We start from the raw sequence: 21776 nt of genomic DNA, 5'->3' as shown, positions 1-21776 counted from the left end.
GAGCAAACTGCGGGTGCAAATGAAGGGCAAATATTGGTGCAAAAAGCGGCCGCAGTTTTGTCTTTGTGGCTGTAGTCCTCAGTGTGTTAAATATGCTATGAATACTAATATTTAGAACACCTCATAAATATTTCAAGTCATAGAAAAAATTATGTAAATTTGTTAAAGAATTGGTAAAATTTTGCCATAAGTTTGTATATAGTGATATTATATTTTGTGATGGTAACTGAGTCTTTCGCAAATTACTTGTTCATTATTTCACAAGGCGAAAAAACATGAAAACCATTCAAACAAGTGCTTAACTTTGGGGGTTCGTTGGAATTTCTTTGCTTGAACTCTTATTATTTGACCAAACAAAACACCTCCAGTCACTATCTGCCTTCTTTCCATCACCTATCAGTCGTGACTTTCACAAAGAAGGGGGGCTGAAATGTGTCCTGTCCATGGGAACTTCCCCACATGACAGACAATAGAAAGACTGGCCTCAGATCAGCTGAATCTAACAAAGCTCCTGAGACGCCATCTCCACCGCAGACTCTTCACACCCTACTGGTGATTTGTTCCCATAAGAAAATATGTCAGTAATCGCTACACCTTCATGAATATGGACCAATGCGGAAGCTTTGTACTGGCTACACAGTGACTTCAGTCAAATGGCACTCTCTTAGGACGACTCACTAGCCCGTGAGATGCAGGCTCCTTGAATTTCTTTAAAACACACACACACATACACATTTTATATATATATATATATATATATATATATATATATATATATATATATATATATATATATATATATATATATATAAAGACTAGACATGAAAGGAATGACGTAAATATTGTGAAATGACTTTCTGTTCTACTGAATCTGATGACAGACACGGGTATTGTGCAATTCAAACACATGGAAGCGTTTGGAAGCAAAGGTTTCACTGAAAGTAATACGTACATACATTTCAATCACTTCTATATTTGACCCCTGTGGGCGAGCGACTTAACATCTGTGTTAATGAGAGGCATGATCATGTGTTTTTCAGAAAGCCATGGCCTGTGTCTCTCGATACAATTAACAACTAATAAGACGACGGGAACACTTATTACGTTGTTTATGTAAATTGACAAGAAAACATGGACACAAATAAATCCAAGAAGGCGGGGGATTTGGAATAACTGGTCTCTTAACTGAAAGACAAAACACATCTTGCGGCAGTTACAGACAGATATGACGCAACCAATCGCACACTTACTCAACATGAGGCATGTAAGTGCAACATCTCCCATCATCTTTTGTAAACATGGAGTTCACTGTCCTAACTTGAACTAGTGTCATGTAAAATGACAAACTGTCTATTATTCTTAAATAACAGTAAAAATCAGCAGTCCAGGAATCACGCCAATGTATACGTTACATGCCATCTGATTTCCATGCATCACCATTGCCTACTTTTTTCAATTTCACCAATATGCCCAAAATCTACTTTACATGCAATTAATTGATTGTATTACTGATGAATACTTAGACTCAACTATCGAGTCTTTTGCAACGATAACCACCACTCCAGCACTATTACTCACCTAAAACACACAGCACATCAGCAATAGTTTCGGACACATGGCACAACCTACTGCAAACTGTCGACTGACTTTTGGTTTCAGAGGATTAATTAACTTCACATATTTTATGTAATTATCCACCGGTAAAATAATGCAGTATTGGCACACACACATGTTCAAAAACTAATGTAACAACATCGTTATTAAAAATTACAACAGATATTAGTAGTAAGCATTGATTTTATTAGCATATAAATCCAACGTTGTCCAAAGACAAAACTATCATGGGCCCCACACTAACATCTTAGATGGTCTCATCAAAAAGCAAATCACAAATGAGGGCCCTCTTCCCTTGTCGTCTCTCATTTCCTGCTTGCTTTATGTTTGTCATATCTTGCGTTCAACTCAAGAGTGTGAGTGTTGCTTTAGTCATAACTGCCCATCTCACTTTGGCAAGAGAATGATTGTTAAGCAGCCAACATGTGTGGGCTACCAAAATGATTTCACTCAAAGACAGTATGCCTTGCTTTAAACTTTTTCTTTCCTTGTTGAATAACATATGCAATTGTGTATGTACAAGTACACTTAGCCAAATATCAGAAGAGGGTGGAATATTTCATGTACAGTTGAAAGGAAAAAAATAACATGAAAACAAGACCAGAAGACATCTGTTAAACAGCTGATAGGAATTCTTGAAGATGCTGAGAGAAGGGTGCGGGATTTAACATAAAGATGATCCAACAAACAACTTAAAAACCATTTTAGAGGGAAGTACAGTACATTCTATTCATTCAACCAAGTTTTGCCATAGCAGCGTGACCACTTGCCTCGTTGTGTATATCGGGGTCGTTCGATTTAGATGTGATCAGCTAACACAACTGCGTACACACGAGAGCAGGCCCTGTCACTTTCACGGGCACAGACAGTAATCGGGAGGAGAAGTGCGTGCTTAAGTAGCGTCAACAGAAACAAACCCAGTGCGTGGTTTAGGCCAGATTGAAGTGATAGCTCATTGCCCGTGACATAATGTAGATGAATGGTGGTGCAATCCATCAGAGGACGGACGGACGGCGTGAATGTGAGGCTTGAGGAGAGGAGGGCTGTGACCCTCTGGCTGTCTTGCCTGCTAGTAGGGATCCCCTTACCCTACACCTGTTAAAAACACAAATCCCCCTTGTACAAACGGTAAAATGATCCTTGCAGCCAATGCCAAATGAAGTGAGCAGCGAAGAAAGGAGACGATTTCAAAGCAGAGAGAGAGAGGTCTAGAGACACACAGACAGAGAGACGAAGAAAAGGACAGCAAATATGTTTGTTTGGTTTTCAAAACTCACACTTCCGGTCACCATGGATGTTTATAAGGCCTGGTGAGTCAATTCAGACTTATACTGGCGCACAAGTACATATCGTGACTAACACAAGAGTGACATCTAGTGGTATACATGTGTATTCGTCTTATTTCTTAATAGTTTGGTGGGAACGTGTCCAAAGGTTTTCTGCATTGATGTCAAACGTCACAAAGTCATCTGTCACAAATTATTGTAGTATGTTACAACATGTCACGAGGAAAAAAAAACTAAATTATTTTTTTTCAGTTGAAAGAGAATATAGTATGCTTTGAACGTTTACTTTTATATACTACATCTGCATGTCTTTTTTTTATGTGCAACACACATGACCGCCACATTTTTGAAGAATAGCATGTTGCGATGTATCTCTGTCATAAATATCAAATGCGTAACCTTAGAAATGAAAGCTGTTGAGCGCGGGCAAAAGTGATAAGAATTTAAATAATTACCTACCTGATCAGAAACAAGTTGAAATATTTGATTGAAGAAAATAAAATTTATTTATTTCAGTGCGGTGTCAAAAAACGAACAAGTCATCACGTTTAAAACGGGCGCAACAAATTAGCAGTTGTTATAATAATGACAAATCTAGAATGGCATGTATAAAAGGTTGACCGACATGTCTGTACATGTATGTGGCCGAGCCAAGCTTCTACATTATATAGTATTTTCTTTATATTCAACACCTCACCTGTGGCATATACTGTGTTGTGGGTTAACTCAAAGTTAGTTGTGTTACCACAAATTGACTGGCCATAGCTTGTCAACACTTGTTGTTTTTTTTGTTTTTTTAATTAATTTCTGTCAATATTACATACTGATGATCTCAAATTAGTGAAGTATATAATGTAACAAATAAATAAATAAATATCTGAAAGGGAAGTACTTTATCAATATCAGTATTTATCACTAACCATAACTGGGCTCTCTCTTGTAGAAGGTGCACTATTTATGCACCAAAAATATTCTTTCATTTAATGATACAATATTAGTCAAACGATGGATTACCTTTCTGTGGCATTTGTGGTGCAACAAACTGATTCATTTCCACAGGTGTGCCGCTCTGTTGACAATTTCTGATCAAACTTTCCATTCAAGGCTTCCATGCCCATGTAAATCATAAACAACTTGACAGAGTGCATTCAAAGACAAATAGGGCGCCCCTCAGTAAATACACCTGCCATGCCTGTTTTTTGGAGTGTGGGAGGAAGCCCGAAGAGAACCCACGGGAGCTCGGGGAGCAATGCAAACTCCACACAGGATGGCCGGAACGAGGTGAATTTGAACTTAGGTCCCTGAACTGTGAGGCGGATGTGCTAACCACTTATCCGCCGAGCAGCCCCTCATTAAAACGCTCATTTTTAAATGTGGTTAGACTGAAACTATAAAAAGAACTGTACATTAACTTGTACTCAAGACTATTCAAAAAGACACCACTTTCACTCACAGCTTAACCGTCAGAGTTTACAGAAAATCGTTTTTCTGTTCCTCATCCACAAATGCCTGCCTTCTCTCTCACTCACTCAATTTTTCACTCTCACACTGTGTCCCTAACGAGTCACGTCCATCTAGCTATTATTATGAAATTAAAGCTATTTTCCATGGCTGATGTTTGCCCCGGTAATAACCACAGTAAGATAGGCTTCATTCATTTAACATTTTAGTTCAGCTCAATTCCTGTCACATTAGCAAGTGGAGCAAAATCAGAGTGTCACTCAGATATTCTGCTTAATGGTTTGGAAATGGCCAGGGCTTTTTTTTCCGCTTCTTCTTCTTCTTTTCCTTTCGCGATCCTCCTAACCCTATCTTCCTGCCAATTACGCTGTTTAATCTATATGTAGATAATGGTGTCCAGGACCTCCCTGTTGAAATGTCAGGTGTGAAGAGGTTATTAGCTAACTTTTAATTACTGTCCATCATTCAGTTGCTCGTAGGATAGATTGGCTTTCTTTGACTCTTCACTTATCTGGACTTTGAATGTTGGCTGCAAGAAGTGGAAATAAAGACATTCAGACAGCGGCAGACTTGTGATATGAAGTCAGAGCTTCATATCACCATTTTCACACTAATAACGCCATTCGGTGTGTAGGGGAGAAAACGCAAGGAACAAGAACAGCCTTTCTAGCGTACAGAGCATTTCATTTTTAAAATCTTGAGGCAAAAAGTGAGCTTAAAGAAAGATGAGATATATGTTAGCAATTTTGTATGTCAAAAAAAAATAGTACTTTTATGGTTTCCACAATACTTAAACCATATTAGGTTTTGTGGTTCAGGAAACTCTGAGCTATGTTATCCTCTGGAAGATTTGTTGGTCTCAGGAATCTGCAGCAGCTTTGGGACACAGATGGCCCTTGTCATTGCCGTTTTTTTTTCATAGGCTTTTTTCTTCCTCTTCAAATGTTTAAAAAGTCTGCAAACCATTTTCCCAAACTCACCCTACCCCACTCTTAAAGACCCTATTGTACATTTGAAGACCGGCAACCTCTCACCCTAGCTTGCCGCGCTCAACTGCAACTCACAGCCTTCTATACCGTGTGCTTTGGGCCCAAAATAACATGAGCACTAGCCAGAATCTCAGAAATCACTTCATAATGCATGCAACTACAATATTTACAATTATGAAAATACAGTGACTGCCCATTGAGCAGGCACCCTCCTGGTTCTTAGCAAATGAAATGAGAGACCATTTTCTTATTTGAAGACTGCCGAACTCTTGTGAATTCCGTGTGCCCCCCCCCCCCTTTTTTTTTTTGTTTACTTAGCATGCAATCTATTTGAGTCATTACATACATGTTGGTATTAGACCAGCAGAACTCTACCATTTGAATTTTGAAGCAGGGGAAGCAGTTTAATCTTTACTTTAAGAAAATGCAAACACAAGACAATTCTCTGTATACGCACACTTATTTCATCCATCAACATTGCAGCTTAATGTTGCTAAGGCTGGAACCGGAGTGGTCACCCGTCAATCACAGATCACATACAGTACAAAGATGGCCAATTATAACTGAAACACTTGTGTTTTGTCTCGGGAAGTTTGAGTTAAGTATTTAAAAACCAACAGCAAATGACCATAGTATTTAAGGTAATATGCATCAATCCATTTTCTATGCCATTCAAATGAAACTACTTACGGATTAAAAAATATATTTAATAGAATTGTCAAAATAACTTGCAGTAAAATACATTAAAGTGCAGAAACAAACACATGAATAGAGATACAGTAAGCGCATGCATCCTTACTGCTCTTGAACTATCTTTGCATTCATTTATTATTTTAAACTCGTGCAGGGCATTTCCTATTTCAGCGCCGCACTTTTCTGCTAACATTTAAACCATTTAAATGTTAGGATTTAGTCCTGTTTTAGTCGGCATGCAAGCACTCAAAGAATATGTTTTCATAGACTGGCAAATGTTAAACCATTTAACTGAAAACATCATTAAGTCGATTAATGCTTTTCATGCCAGACTACCACCCTTTGAACTGGAGTGTGTGTGATATTTAAGACTTTAAGTGGAGACGGGGTATTCTTTGAGCGGTATTGTGTGTGTTAGGACTGTGCTTGCAGCGCTGCCGTGAATTATGGATGACCCATGAAGACCCCGGGCCCCCGCTACCCATACCTGTGGAAACCTCTGTCATCTGGTTCACATCGAACTCACATTTTAGGAGTGGGGGAGTAGCCTAGTGCTCCCTTATGGAACAAGTGAAGAATCAAGCAAAGCTGGCGCTGGGGTCGATGAATGGGGGGGGGGGGGGGACATAATGACATTAGTTCAGTTTAGATTCGGACTGGCTTTCATAACTAGCATTGCACTGAAGAGACCAGGGGTTGAAGGAACGCCTATGCATGCGCCTAAAGGTTGTCGTTAAATGTTTAGTTTTTATTATCCATATTATGATTACTCAATGAAAATATCACCTTTGTATTCTGCCCAAAGTATTTCTGTTGCACAACACAATGAACCAAACCACACAAATGCAAACATGACCGGCTTTACTGTGCTTTATTATGCACTTCATTTAATCACGCTTTTGGAAAAAACTAAATAACATGGAGAACAAACCAATCCAAAGTGTACACACACGGTTCCATCTAAACAAAAGCATTAAAGAAGAGAGATAAAATACTTTTCATATAAAAACAATATAAAATGTGCATTTTTTTTCTAATAGGTAACAAAGACAGACAATAAATAAATTACCACCTCAAAATTTGGTAAAAGTTAATGGGAGACAAAAATGACCAAAAATAAGAATTAAATCCGCCTGTCTTTTTCAGAGCTACAGTAGCTCATACCGCCATTTCAGCTGACAAAGCATGGGCCATTCCTAAGTTTTCTTCTTCACTTTGGGACAGAAAAAGCAAACATTGATCTGTTAATAGGTTGGAGACTGGAACTTGAACCTGATAATGGAAAGGATGGGTCATACAACAGATGGCTAATGGGGGCCCGAGTGGTCCCGACCTTACCGGGAAAACCTCTGAACCTATAATTCAGCGTTCTTTTTGTTTTACACATTTGTTTTGAATGCCTTGAATCTCAAAGTAATGTTGAAGATGGACTGACAACTTAAAACGAGATGATAGTGCCTCCAAATTCGCAGTGGAACACAATATCAGTTCAGGCTAATAGTTGAACTGTGACTGAAAGTGAAACACAAACCGTGAAGAATTTACAACACGGTGGCATTACACAGGAGCACATACAGTTTAGCCATATAACAAGGGAGAGAAAAATAAAAAACAACACAATGTGGGGTCAAAAGATATAGCATCAAATTCTCAAACCATGACAAGAATGTGCCTGGATGGATGGATGGATGGATGGATGGATGGATGGATGGATGGATAGATAGATAGATAGATAGATAGATAGATAGATAGATAGATAGATAGATAGATAGGTAGGTAGGTAGGTAGGTAGGTAGGTAGGTAGGTAGGTAGGTAGGTAGGTAGGTAGGTAGGTAGGTAGGTAGATAGATAGATAGATAGATAGATAGATAGATAGATAGATAGATAGATAGATAGATAGATAGATAGATAGATAGATAGATAGATAGATAGATAGATAGATAGATAGATAGATAGATAGATAGATAGATAGATAGATAGATAGATAGATAGATAGATAGATAGATAGATAGATAGATAGGTAGGTAGGTAGGTAGCGAATTGCACTAGGTAGGTAGCGAATTGCACAAGATACTTATTCCCACCTGAACAAGTAAATTTGTAGAGCAAAAAATGTTTCGTTTTTTACTGAAAATGAATTACTTTAATGGCGGAAATACAAAATGGATTTTAATTGACTACGTTGTAGTTGTATTTTTTTTTTTAACTATTAATAAAACTTGAATGATGTTTTGACTTTTGCCTCTGTGTAAAATAGAAAATTTCTGTGAGTGGAATGACTTTGAAGCAGAAGCAGCGGCGACAAGCACCGACATCCCTTCTCTAATTTGATGAGGCTGCCCCCTCCTGGTATGTGGTAGCCAAGCATGCTCTGCATTGTTTTACAAGGAAAAGCATCGTATCATGTTGGGTTCATTAACAGACTATATGTTAAAGAGTTTCTTTTTTAAATGCACGAAATTAATCTGCTTAAAACTGTTGTTGGTCACCACCTAGGGAGGGGGGGTGTCCTCAACTCATAACCAGTAAAGAAATAGAAAGGAAAGTAGGAAAGAAAATATTTAGTGAATGAATGAATGTGGTGTGTAGACTTTGGCGTTGTTGTCTGCACCCCACTGAGTGCCTTTCTTATGGATGTTTTATATAATGATCCATCTGCCAAAGAGATTAGAGAAATGGTGGTTCTTTTGTCTGCATGATTCTCATAAGGTAGAGCCATATAACATGATACAAAACAATGTTTTTTTATTATGCATTCTAAGAACAATCTAAGTACAAAAAAGGGTCTGTTTTATAGTCGGTTTATTTTGTAGTTAAGCAAATAATATACATCAGAGCACATGGTTGCTGATATAATAGTGCAAAAGTAATCAAACTTTTATTATATATTTTACAGCGCTTACCTATCAAATGTTAGCATCAAGCAGAAAATAGATTTGTGGCATAATGCAGAAAGTGCAGGACATGGACAGTAAAACTATGCATGATATCCCTAACTATATTCAATAAGACATCGTGTGCCGGTAACATGATTTTTGCAATCATTCTAGGACTTGAAGAGTAATGACTAGATGGGGCCGAGGGAAATCAACCTTTTGGATTCTCAGCTAATTTGTTATTGCATAGTGCTACAGTTGAGGCAAAATTTTGCATGATATGTTTGCTCTTAATGAACAAACTAAAAATATTCTTTAGGATGGCAAACTTGGAAGACAGACAGTAACTACCCTCCTTAAGTACCCACCCACTCACTTGTCTGCACATACAACTATAGTACTGAACATTCAACCTTACTATCAATATGTGATGCAACTATTCAAACACATGGTGGCACAATATCTCTTTCGATAAGCAAGCTCATAGTTAGTGAGGGTCATTGTTAGTTACTTTGTTAGTTAATTAGTATGTTAGTTTGTTAGTTATTTTAAGCTTTTCGGTTAGTAGTTGTCATATTTCCAAGAACGTTAGTAGTTTGTCCAAAGCTGTGTTGTTCATTACACAATCCACGAGTTCTCCTTGAGATTTTGAAAGGTAACTTTTCACGCAGGTCATGCTATAGTTTGTTCATCAACAAGGACAAGAGATATGTTGATTTGAAAATATGAAAAGAATCCAAACTTATGCAGAGCAGAGCTGTTAGTAGTCTGCAGCCGTAACATTGTTAGTATCAGAGGCAGTTAGTAATGTCCTTAGCGACAACAATTAAGGTACTCACCTGCAAAACATGGCCACATTGTGCACTCAGTCACGCACACAATTCTTTGACTTCAGTCTAAAGAGTGACAATTCTTCAATGCGTCAGACACAAAATCGTTGTGCACTCTGTGGTCAAGCCAGGTTAATAAGCCACTTTCCTGCTTCTGGCTCATGCCGTTTCCTCCCCGAATCTTGAAACCCTTCTTGATACATTCTAGCTATTGTTCGTATTTGATGTCCTTTGGTAATGATCAGCCTGAATATGGTTGAGAGAAGAGGGGTTCCAGGATCAAAGGAGAGGGTTTGTGTGTGTTTGGGGCCATAAAGCAGGGGGTTAGTCACTAACTGTGAGGCCAGCCAATAGCACTGAGGTTAGTAGTCATCACACTGTTAGCAAAAAATTAGTTAGTGTTGTTAGGGAAATAATGTTAGTATAATCCAGACCTCTGTAAACAACTGTTAGCATAGATTTTTTTTCTTTTAAATCAATGACTGATTTTGTTCATGAATCAAACACAATTTAGTCCTCTAGCGACATTCTTGTGATTGTTCGGAAGGATTCTCCACACCAGTTAGATTTAGGTTGTTAAGCTTGTTTGATTTGGTAGCTAGGGCAAAATAACAAAAAAATTGTGTATTAATATTATATTCAGAGTCTGGTCCATTCAGTAGCTAGATGTTCGAGTCAACATGCTGACACGGACACGCAAAGACACAAAGATACTGCACATGCATACAGACGTGCGTTCACACAGACCTACACTTCAGTAAAATGCACATAACACACTATTTACTGTAAATAATGTAGGGCTTAAAGGTGGCTATGATTATGATATAGCATTCTGGATTTGAGCCACATTTTGAAATTGTGTAAGAATTTTTCTGCAAGAACAAGGAAAGTATGTGTGAATAGGCATCTTTATCGACTGTTCAGCAAACTGTGAGCTAGTAATTAATTATTTCTGGTGAATTAAGATATGTTCTGACAGGAGAAAGAGAGAAACTATTGAGAGGTAACCAAGGCAACAGGCGGAGGTCAGTGCACAGTGCATACAGCAGAAAATGTAAGTGTTTTGCAACCACAGAGGTTTTGTCATATGCCAAAAGCTAATTTAGGATTTGCCTGCCTGGTTGAAAGACAAAGGACAGAAAACAGTCATATAACATGGCCTTCCTGGTCGCAATTGGATCTATTTTGCTTTCTTACTGATAGAAAGGCAGGAATCTGATCTCTCAAAAGTTTGCTGATGCACAAAAGCATGAGAAGTTGATCCATCGTTAGGGGAGCAGGTTAGCAGGTATTCAGTATCTCCGGAATCCCCTGCAGGAGAAAAGGCATGACATTTTGTCAAAAGTCCCTTGAACATATATATACATCTTTTCTGCTGCAATTTACAGTTGATGCACTTAAATATGCATGTCACACTCACAAATCAGCATGAAATACAGAGTACATTTGAGTAAGTTAAGTGAGGGGGAAAATTCTTTTTTTTTTTTTTTTTTTAATCACAGAGGCATTACCGTCAACGAGGAAGCACGAGGGGAGTCATTCAAGCGATGCCATCAGTACTGCTGCACAATATGACCCAAGTGAGACCCAAACTGGGCTCTATCGGTGTAACTAGCAGGGACAAACAACACAAGCTGTTCAAAAGTTACAAAACGCTGCAGCCCCTCCCAAGCTACTCTTTAATGGTTTCAATCTTTCTGCAAATTCTGTAAATGAAATTGCATCAACTATGTGTCAGTTGAGCTACCGTAGCAAAAGTATTTTTTGTCCATCCACTTTCCATAGCCGCATATCCTTACTAGGGTGGCTGCCTTGCTGGTGCCTGTCCCAGCTGTCTACAGGCAGCAGGCAGGGGACACCCTGAACTGTTTGCCAGCCAATTTTAGGGCACACAGAGACAAACAGCCATTCACATACCCAATCACACCTAAGGACAATTTCAGAGTGTCCATGCATGTTTTTGCAGTGTAGGAGGAGACGACCCAAGCGGGCACGGGGAGAACATGCAAGCTCCACATTGGGAGACCAGAGCAAACTGGGATTGAAGTGGGATTTCTGAGCTGTGAGGGGGATGTGCTAACCACCCGTCCACTGTGCCGCCTTTATTTACTGTTATGCAATTCAAATTTTTATGAAAACCAAAATCAAATAACAATTGTTGCTCTAAGGCCTATACCTCATGGAGTAGCAATTGCTTGCAAAGATAGCGATGTTGCTTTCGCTAACTTTTCAAACAACAGTAAACTTGGGGTTGCCCGAACAAATCTTTTGGATCACATGTATTTAAAGAGACTGCAAGTCATGAAAATCCAGTTTTGAGCACATAACCTGTCCAGCTGCTGTTCCAGAAGCCTGAATTGTCAACAGTGTTTGCTGATGAATCTGGGAAATTGGAGTATCTTACTTCCTAAAATCATAAGCACATAACAGCAATAGTAAATGAATATAAAACACAATTTAAAATGGGTCCCCCACCCCCCACACACACACACAAAGCTGCAGGCGAAGAATTTAGGTCACTTAATGAGGCAATAAAAAAAAGCCACAGGGTCCGGTTATGATGTAAGCGAAATGATGTCATGAAAAAATATATACAAATCATTGTTGTTCAAGATCACTTCTGTCTCACCGCATAGACTCACAACGGTCGTTGATGAACATTAATTCCTCTAAGAAAAGCCAAACCGAACAGTTGATTGTGTGACACGCAACACAATATTGCTTACAAATATATGCATGTACGGATCGTTTTCTTACCAGTCATCTGCAGGTTGCACTTCTCCCACATCGTCGCCACGATTGTATTAGAGCTCTCACTAAAGCGTGACAAACATGTTGTTCCCTGCAGTAAAAACAGGGACTCCTGCACATTCAGCTGCAGAGCTGCTGCAAGCCCAAATGGGAGTGCCGGGAGCAGCTGCGCACAAGCCAGTTTGGAGCTCTGGATAATGTGGGTGAGTCCCGAAACAAAAGACCGTCTTGGCTGTGCTGTCATGAATAAGTCAGTGGAGCCGCTCCCCAGCTGCTGCTACAGGTTTGCGCTCTTTTGTATGTGCGCCCTTCATCCGCCATCTGTTTCCTGGGCAACCGAGAACTGCCTGTGGGTATCAACACCCCCAGCCTCCACCTCAAATAAGAAACGCTACTATTCTTGGCAACCGTTGTGCTGGAATATAAACAGGGATTTGGGGATTTGTGATAGTTCAGTTGTTAAATACATATGTTGTTACATACCTACAGTGGTTTCTCAAATAAATTGAATCCGACAAACGTCATAAAACTAAACATTTTCTTATATATATATATATATATATATATATATATATATATATATATATATATATATATATATATATATATATATATATATATATATGTGTGTGTGTTTGTGCGTGTGCGTGTGGGCGTGCGTGTGTGTGTGTGCGTGTGAGAGTTATTGACGAAAATATAAATTCTCATCATGGATGCGCATTTTGGGATTTTTACAAAGATTTTTACAAAGAGAACTTTCATTTCCCAGGATTCAAAAAGTTCAAATTGTAATCGAAGCGTATGAAAATTAGGGATTAGCAGACAAACTCTCGAAAAAGGTCTGACAAAATGATTGATTTGAAATAGATTTGGATCAGGGCTCGTTGAAGGTAATTTCAGAATAGTTCAGTATTTTGTTCTTCCTCATTGCTGATTGTTTTTATATGGGTTAACATACATACATTTTGTCAAATTCCTGTCTCGACTTTTTTTGTTTGTTTGTTTATTTTCAGCTACTACTACTTGGTTGTCTCCCCCGACGTCACACTTTGGCTCCAACAGTGACGACTGGTGCTATTTGACACTGGTGTACCTTGACCTTGGAGTTCCAACTTAATTTCTTTGGTGGTCGTTCTGCCTTTAACCAAATGTACTAACAAACTCTGTCATCAGTAATTTTACCAAAGCCCTCTCCTGTCAATGTATGCCGTGCGCTTTTTCTACCACTAAATGCCAATAATACCAAAGGTATAGATTACAATTGGGTACTACTTTTGCACCTCTGTGGTGTGATGGACTGGTCAGTGTTAGTGGTGACAACTTGCAGCAGATTTTGTCATTGCAGCTGTTTGTCGTTCCGTGAGTATTTTCTTTTCTTTTTTTTTTTTTTGCATGTTATTTTTATTTTGAGTTTTCCTCCATGACTTTTTTTGTGATTATATCTGTTTGCGGCCTTTAAATGTGTTTTGCATTCTTTGTTTGCGTCATTTTTCTGTGCATTTTTCGCAATGTTTGCTCCCAAATGTTTGCAATGTTCGCTTGTTCCTGCGTTTGTTGCGTTCTGCCAGTTGCAGCTCGTTTTCCCCGTTGGTCACCGTAAAATTTATTAGAACAAACATTTATGTAGACTTCCTTTTAATTCACTATTTTTATTCTATTTTTATTTCCATTAGAGGCTGCAATTTTACTAAAGTAAAAATAATTGATCGGAATTGTAATTTTTACCAGGTTATATCGGGAATTATTTATCTTATTTTTTTGACAAAAGTAGGCAATCTACCAAGTTTTGAGTGCTAGAATTAATTAGCGAGAGGGAAAACATGTCTAAAAAGTGTATTTGACATCATGCACAGCTGGGGGCGGCATCGTGCACCAATTCTTGACATCCTGTAACCGGAAGTAACATGTACTACCGTTGCGTCACTTCTCGGCAAGGCTTGTTTTGTTGACACGAGTTAATCAAGTATATATAGTTTGACTGATGGTCTGATGCATCCGCCAGTCGTTGCAGGTATATCTGGCCTGTGTCGAGTCACTGAACATCTTTACGTGAGTAACGGCAGAGCGGCGAGTAACGCCGCTCTTTTGAATGCCAACAACATAACGTGCATCATAAACGTATCGGAGAACACACGCGGCAGTACGGATCTTCACGGTCTGGAGTACATCCACATTCCCTTGGCAGACTCTCCGTCCACCCTCCTTGGCGATCACTTCGACGAGGTAGCTGATAAAGTGGAGAGCGTGGCGCAGGGCGGTGGTCGCACATTGGTGCACTGCAACGCGGGAGTGAGCCGCTCGACGGCACTCTGCATGGCATTTCTTATCAAGCACCAGGGGGCGACTCTGATGGAAGCTCACGCTCGGGTCAAGACCTGTCGGCCCATGGCGAGGCCCAATAATGGTTTCTGGAAGCAATTAATCCAGTACGAGCGGCAGCTTCGTGGATGCACGTCTGTCCGGATGGTGTCCTCGTCAATGGGAGAAATACCTGATATGTACGAAAAGGAGGCCAGAAATATGATGCCACTCTGACAACCCGATGCTTCTCGTGTCTGGGAAACTCAATCGGGATTCGTGACTCGTTGTTCCGGGTACTGTTGTGAACATCGACAACACACTTGCGCATCTTAGAATTGTAATAAAACGTCAGATTAATTATCAGAAAAGGTGCATTGTTCTTTGTTTCTGCAGAATTGTTCAGCAGGTTGGGCAGCCTTTGTGTTCTCTACTGAGTACCCACAAACTAATTCATGATCATGCCTTGCTTGGTATTTGATGCAAGTTACAAGAGAAAAACTCCATCACAACTTTTAAGTACAAGAAAAATCATTTATTATAGACAGCAAGATATTCCAAACATTTTAGCCAGATGCAATAAAATGGCTTTGCAGAAACTTTGACAGATTTGACTTGTTCTCCATAAATGAACACTTCCATTGAGAAAATTGTGTTCCTTTCAATACAATGTCTTACAGAATACAGCAAAGCAATTTTTCATTTGGCACACACAGGTAAAAGACCATCTTTCACTTTGTTATCAGTCATCCCCCACACACACCTACACCAACACCAATTAAGGAATGCGTTCGTTGGTCATTTTCCTTTCAAAAATAGAGCTATTCAACTTTAAAACAGCAAGTGACAAAATAATGGGAGAAATGCTCTGCAATTTACATGTGTAGATAGTGGTTAAACATGATCCAAGGCAGAAACAATACAAACATTTCAGGTACTAGCTATTTTGCTTCCTTGCCTTACCAATCTCAATAAATATCATTACAAAAGTGTGCAACACAAACTCCTGTTTGTAAGGAATCATTTTGACTGGCATTTCGAGTGATTTTTATCATGTTAGTTGTGCTCGTTCCAGTCTTTGTGCTGACAAAAAAATAAAAAACGCCAAACCTGTTTCACTTCATCATGAAAGAAAAATATATTTATTCACAAATGTTTACTCTATCAAATAATCTTGTAGTTCATATTGGGAATCCAAATATTATATTGAGCTGAAAACACATAAACATTTTAACAAATGTAGGTAGCTGCAGAACATATTTGACAAATGAGAAAATATTTCATATTTTTTTTTTACAAGGGGGAGTCATGACTACTTACATGGCTCACAGTGCAATCATAGCCGTACAAATAAAGCAAGGACATAAGGGAGACAACTTTCATCTGCTCCCAAAAAAACCTGAGACACAGTTCTTATAAAGTGGAATAAAGACAGAGGTGCAAAACAAAAAAACCCGCATGCATATTTAATAAACTATCACTGTTTTATGCAATCTGTCAATAAGGCAACAATGTCATCTGCATAGTCATGCAAGAGGCATCCATTTACAAAATAGAACAATGTACACATGAGCCAAAATGCATGTCGGTTCAAATGCTCACTTCCTCTGATGTCTTCCCACAGTGTATTCAGTGTCTCAGGGCTGCACCATCAGATTACATCTGAGGGGAAAAAAAAAAATCAATACATTCAAACCAAAGCTGGAAAGACAAAATACTTACTTGCTGTTCCAATCTTTGGTAGTCTGTGGATTTTGGGCGACGTGCAGATTTTGATTTCTTTCCCTCCAAAACAAAGGCAATTATCTGCGGGAGGAAAAATTAAATCCACAATTGGCTGAAATGTTAAGTTGAGAAGAAAAAAAAAAAATACAAACACGTCATTATTTTTGGCTATGTGAACTATTAATTGTTTTTATCTAGTTAAGTCCGAGCTAGATCAACTTGGTAGTAATGGTGTAGAACAGGAATGGCAAAGGTTCCAGGCAAAGGCGTCAATCACCTCATGGGTACTCCTACAAGTTACACGATAAGCTCCCGGCGCGACAATTGACCAATGACGAGTGGATTGCAACCCCTGCCCTCATTAGTAAATGGTCGCACCGGGAGCCAATCACGTGTCTTGCCCGTGAGCTGATTGACGGATTGCCTGGCCAATGGCGGTCAGTTGAAAGCAGTACTCTCTTGTCCTCAGTCTTAAGTTCACACATAATCGCGGCTGAAAGATCTGAGGAGGAAAGAAAGCTTTGGGATCCTGTTACCTTTTGTTGTGAATTTTGAGTTTCCAGTGTGAACTCTGCTTGTTACTATGTTTGAACAGCTACAGTCTCAGCTATAGTTCAACGTCTGAGGGTCGCTACGCCAAAGGACGGAAGCAGCAAGAGATAATAGTACAGGTTACCGTATAAGGTTTCATAATTTAGTATTTTAGGTAAATATGTGTACTGCAGTAGTTCAACATCCATGCGCATTTACAGTAACTCATCCGTTTAGCATGCAGGGAAACTTCACACAACGTCTCTCTCCAAAATAGCTAGTTTTCATCTGGAAAGAAATAAAACTGCGAAAGACCGAGGGCGCGAAAGTCAAAAGCCAAGGCAGCAAGGGAACACTGTGATCAGGAAATGAATGGTATTGAGAGCAACTATTTTCATGGTCTCGTACCTTGCGCTTGTTGTGGTAAGCGATGTAAAGCACTGCAACCAACACAACCATGGAAACAAGGTATGCAAAAAAATGACTGCTCTCTCCCTCCTCGCTTCCATCAGGTTGCTTATACTGAAGGTTGCCTCCCGTCTTTTTATTGCTGACTTTATCCCCAGATTTGGCCTCACTGTCAGATTCATCCAACTTTGAGTTGCCATTCTCCACTTCTGAGTCGTTCTCTACAGGCTCTTCTAGTTTGCCTTCCTGTGTAGTCTCTACTGGTTTGTTGACCTTTACACCCCCTTCTTTTAGAATCTCTCCTTCAGAATGGTCTTTTAGAATCCCTCCTTTAGAATGGTCTTCTTTAAGAGTCTCTCCTCCAGTATTGTCTTTCTTTAGCGGGTCTCTTGGTTTCTCCTCGTTAGTCTGCTCTGCTGATTTCCCTTCTTCAGACTTTCCAGCAGTCTCTCCTTCAGATTCGCCTTCCTTTCTAGGCTCAGTTGGTTTCTCCTCATTTGTCAGCGCTGCAGAATTCCCTTCGTTTTCAGGCTTTCTATCAGGATTCTCCTTGTCTGTTAGTTCTTCTGATTCTACTTGCTTTGACTCCTTTTTCATATCCTGTACAAGGTTTACATCAGGTTTTACCTGGCCGGTTGTCGCAGCATTCAATTTCAAATCCTTTGCCGTTTGTTTTTCAGATATGCGAACCTTTTCTAGGCCCGCTGTTGATTTTGCCTCTTCACTAGGGTTACCTAACTTTGGGTCTTCTGTGGGTTCTTCTGTCTCTGCATCCTCTTGAGTTATTTTGCCCTTGGCACCCTCTTTCGAGAAATCCTTCACGACCCCCTTAGCTCCTTTAGGCTTCTGGCCTTGTGATGTTAAACCCTCAGTCATCTTGTCATTCGTCTTTTTCTGAGTCACAGGTTTAGGCTCAGGCTTTGTATCTAAGCCTGTCTGTGTCTTCTCTTCAGGTGCATTCTGAATAGGTACATTTTTCGAATGAGAGTCAGCATTTTGACTGCTTGTTGCAACAGAGTCATCACCCATATTGACAAGTGCTGGGGCTCCTACAAAAATTGAACACAAATATTTCCTTTCAAAATCAAACAAGCCAAGTTTCAGGAAATAATGAAACAACAACATTGTATTTTTCATTTAAAAGCACTATGTGTAATTTTTCGCATGCAGCTGGCAGTGCAAGCTTTAGAGGCATTACGGTTAACAGAGCAATAAACGCTCCTCAATGGCGACCTCCAGAGGAGTGCCACCCCACATGTAATATTCAATAGCGAGACCCACATGTGTTAAGAACACATGTATCTGCAAGTTTTTGAAATGTATAATCATGTATTCATTTTTAGAGAGAAACAATCTAAATCCTACACAGTGTAACTTTAAAATAAGAATCGTATAGGGGTGTTGTTAATTAAAGATGTCATTGTTATTTTGCATTGCCTTATTGACGTTGACACCACCAAAGAATTTTTTCTTATCGATAAAAGAGTATCCAATCCTTGATTAAACAACAAGAAGCATCTTGTGGAAGGTCTGAGTCTGGCCACTTTAAGCCCCGTAATGTTTAAAAAGTTTGACTTGGGAACTGTTGGCTGAAGTTGACAACTTGCTTTTGTAAAATTTGCACTGTAAAAAGGGCCTTGAGCAAGGCACTGAACCCTTTAAATGTGCAGGGATTGTTGGAAGTGCACACATACTGCATGGATCTGTTCATTAGAACACGACGATATACAAATGCATCTCTATCTAAACATTGTTCAAAAGCAGATCATTCTAGCAACAATTTGTTGACAAATTTGTTGCAGATCATTCTAGCAACAATTTGTTCTTCAAATCCGTGTCTTGGAGATCTTTAACAATGGACCTAAACCACAACAAACTTCAGATCCAAGAGTTTTAATGTCAAATGTATCGTATTATACCACACAATGAAATTCTTTTTCCGTTCAAATGAAAAATCAAAACGTGCTTTTAAGTACAGACTGGTGAACTATGTAAGAATGACAACACATTTGGGATTTCAACTTTTGGAGGGACCATTTTCAGACTATTTTTCAAGCAGGTCAGCAGGATGGGTCTACTCATGTGGTCCTTAGAGACTCCTTACTGAGCATAATATTCTGTATTAGATGCCGATTCCTATTGGAGACTATCAATGCATCTCAAAAGTGTGTGATGGTAGATGAGCGGGCCTTCGAAAGTTCATTAGGTGCATGGGGTAAATAACTTCATTTAATACGTTTGAAAGTTGTTTTTTTCTGTATTAGATATATCTTCGATCACCTATCTATGTCAGGACTTTTGGTGCTTTTTCACAGAACAATTATGTGGCAGTTTTTGGTATTTAAAATGAAAATACTAATATGAAAAAAACAAAACAAAAAGGTGATGCTTTCCTTGGCTTTAAAGGCTCGGAAACAGAATAGTTTGATACATTTAAAGGATTCGTAAAGACTTGAACTTGATTTTTTTTTTTTTTATTAACTTTATATTTAGGTTACTGTCGAGTTTAAAGCCATGGCAGTGATACTGTTAAAGGAGTAATGGACATTCCAAATTCCTATCCGCACCCTACTGAGTTGACGGGGATTACGAAGACAACATTAAATCCGTGAAGTTAATTAGGATGAGGTTTAAACATAGAAAAGCACTCACCTGTCACCATGGGGGAACACGCAATTGTAAGACCTATCAGAAAAACAAGCCTCATCGTGTACAAACGGGAAGCAAAGAAGTAACTGATCGATTACAGCAATCTTTGTATTAACATTAAAATCTGCTTTGACAAATGTTACTGGACAGTCTAGCTTTGACAGGGTCAGAATTCGGCCTGCCTTCTACTTCCGCGTACGCACCACACTCTTCTTCTGTGCTCCGCTTACCCGCAAAGTGCTCACTACTACTGACATCTAGAGAGTGGGTGCATAAACGCTGTAAACAGTAGTTTTAAACCGACCGCTAGATGACACTGTTATAACGTGACCGCCGTTTTGGAACGGAACCTCTCCAAAACAGACTTCTTTCCTCATGAGTGCCTATGGCATGCGTTGATGTTCTACAGGGAATGTTTTCAAGTAAGGTATGTTGTTTCAACAAAAAATAATCCTGAAAATGACTGCCATGCGTCTTTCCCCCGCACCTTTTCAAAGAATTTGAGAAATAGGTTTCTATCTGCATTTTCCACACAGATGTCGCTTCATTCCGTAGAGATCATAGTTCATAGTTGCCAGCAGCCATTGCGTTGAGGATGGACTTTAAGTTTGTTAAAGCAGAAACGCTTGTGTGAGAATCCAGAATCACTCCCCAAAATGACTTACAACAAGCACTTGTCATCCCATAGTGTCATCCCATGCTAAGCATCTGGAGACGATCAGGTGAGTCACCGGCCTTAAGGCCATTCATTCATTCGTTTGTTCACTTATTACATTCCAAAAGTAATAGGCAATTTTTTAATACGCTATATGACAATGAAGGACTGTATGGTTTTATGAAGTAAGGAACTCAACTGGGGTGGAATGCATGTATGTTTGTCTTCAGTTTTGTCTCCGTTTACTTGAAATGATCCAGTTCCCCCGTTTACCAACAAATATGTATGTGCCTAATATAATAGTGATAATAATAATAACAGTGATAATAATAATAATAACAATAATTAATATGTCAAATCGTTTTCATTTTATTTTGTGTCATTTTAAATTTAGTATATGCCATATTAGTCAGCTCAGTGAATGGCTTACAAAACGCAGCCATCTACCCATCCATGCTTATGCTTAGCATCCTTCTAGGTTCACAGGAGTGCTATCGCAACTGGCTTTGGTTGAGATGAGGGGAACACCGTTATTTAACTTACCATGCATGTTTTGAGAATGTAGGAGGAAGCCAGTGTACTTGGAAAGAATAAAAAACATGCAAGCATAGGGAAAACATGCACACAGGAAGGCCAAAGCCTCGATTTGAGCCCACCCCATCTGAGCTATAAGGTGGCTGGACAAACTATTGCCAAAAGACAATCAGAAAATAAAGACTGGAATTACTAATGCAATCTTTTCCCCCTGACTTGCTTCCAGAGGAATCTGCTTAGCTAGACCATATCTTTCAACGTCTTCTATTTTTATGTAACTTTGGTTGATGATAGCCACATATGAGCAAACATAAAATTATATTTTAGGCCTAAGTGATACAAAATAACATGAAAAATGTATTAAAGTTTCTCGTTGACCATAATAACTACTAGTTACTAATAGGTGTTTAAAAACATGTGCTAGAAGTAATCCAAGATGAGACATGGTAAGTCTTAATTTTAATTCAAGGTGTGTG

At 39.1% G+C, this 21776-nt stretch overlaps 2 protein-coding genes and 1 long non-coding RNA gene across 3 annotated transcripts; 1 reads left to right on the top strand and 2 right to left on the bottom strand.

Moving 5' to 3' along the window:
* Positions 1–8828: 8828 nt before the first annotated feature.
* Positions 8829–12858, bottom strand: LOC148429931 (uncharacterized). The gene is made up of 3 exons (XR_015866881.1): positions 12507–12858; positions 11261–12156; positions 8829–11060 (listed from the first exon to the last, which is right to left on the bottom strand). It is a non-coding gene; the product is annotated as an uncharacterized LOC148429931 (long non-coding RNA).
* A 581-nt stretch (positions 12859–13439) lies between these two features.
* Positions 13440–15741, top strand: LOC148429930 (dual specificity protein phosphatase 18). The gene has a single exon (XM_088429739.1). The coding sequence runs from the start codon at positions 14490–14492 to the stop codon at positions 15033–15035; it is 546 nt and encodes a 181-aa protein (XP_088285865.1). The 5' UTR covers positions 13440–14489; the 3' UTR covers positions 15036–15741.
* tgoln2 (trans-golgi network protein 2) lies at positions 15319–20316 on the bottom strand. The gene is made up of 4 exons (XM_088429728.1): positions 20115–20316; positions 17463–18511; positions 16521–16604; positions 15319–16460 (listed from the first exon to the last, which is right to left on the bottom strand). Exons 1-4 carry the CDS (start codon positions 20167–20169, stop codon positions 16455–16457), a joined length of 1194 nt encoding a protein of 397 aa, XP_088285854.1. The 5' UTR covers positions 20170–20316; the 3' UTR covers positions 15319–16454.
* Positions 20317–21776: the final 1460 nt, after the last annotated feature.

This window comes from Hippichthys cyanospilos, chromosome 1 (genome assembly GCF_059441005.1).
Source record: "Hippichthys cyanospilos isolate Australia breed blue-spotted pipefish chromosome 1, RoL_Hcya_1.0, whole genome shotgun sequence".
NCBI lineage: Eukaryota > Metazoa > Chordata > Actinopteri > Syngnathiformes > Syngnathidae > Hippichthys > Hippichthys cyanospilos.
The sequence above is the reverse complement of the archived record's forward strand: the minus strand, read 5'-3'. Positions and strand labels throughout refer to the sequence as shown.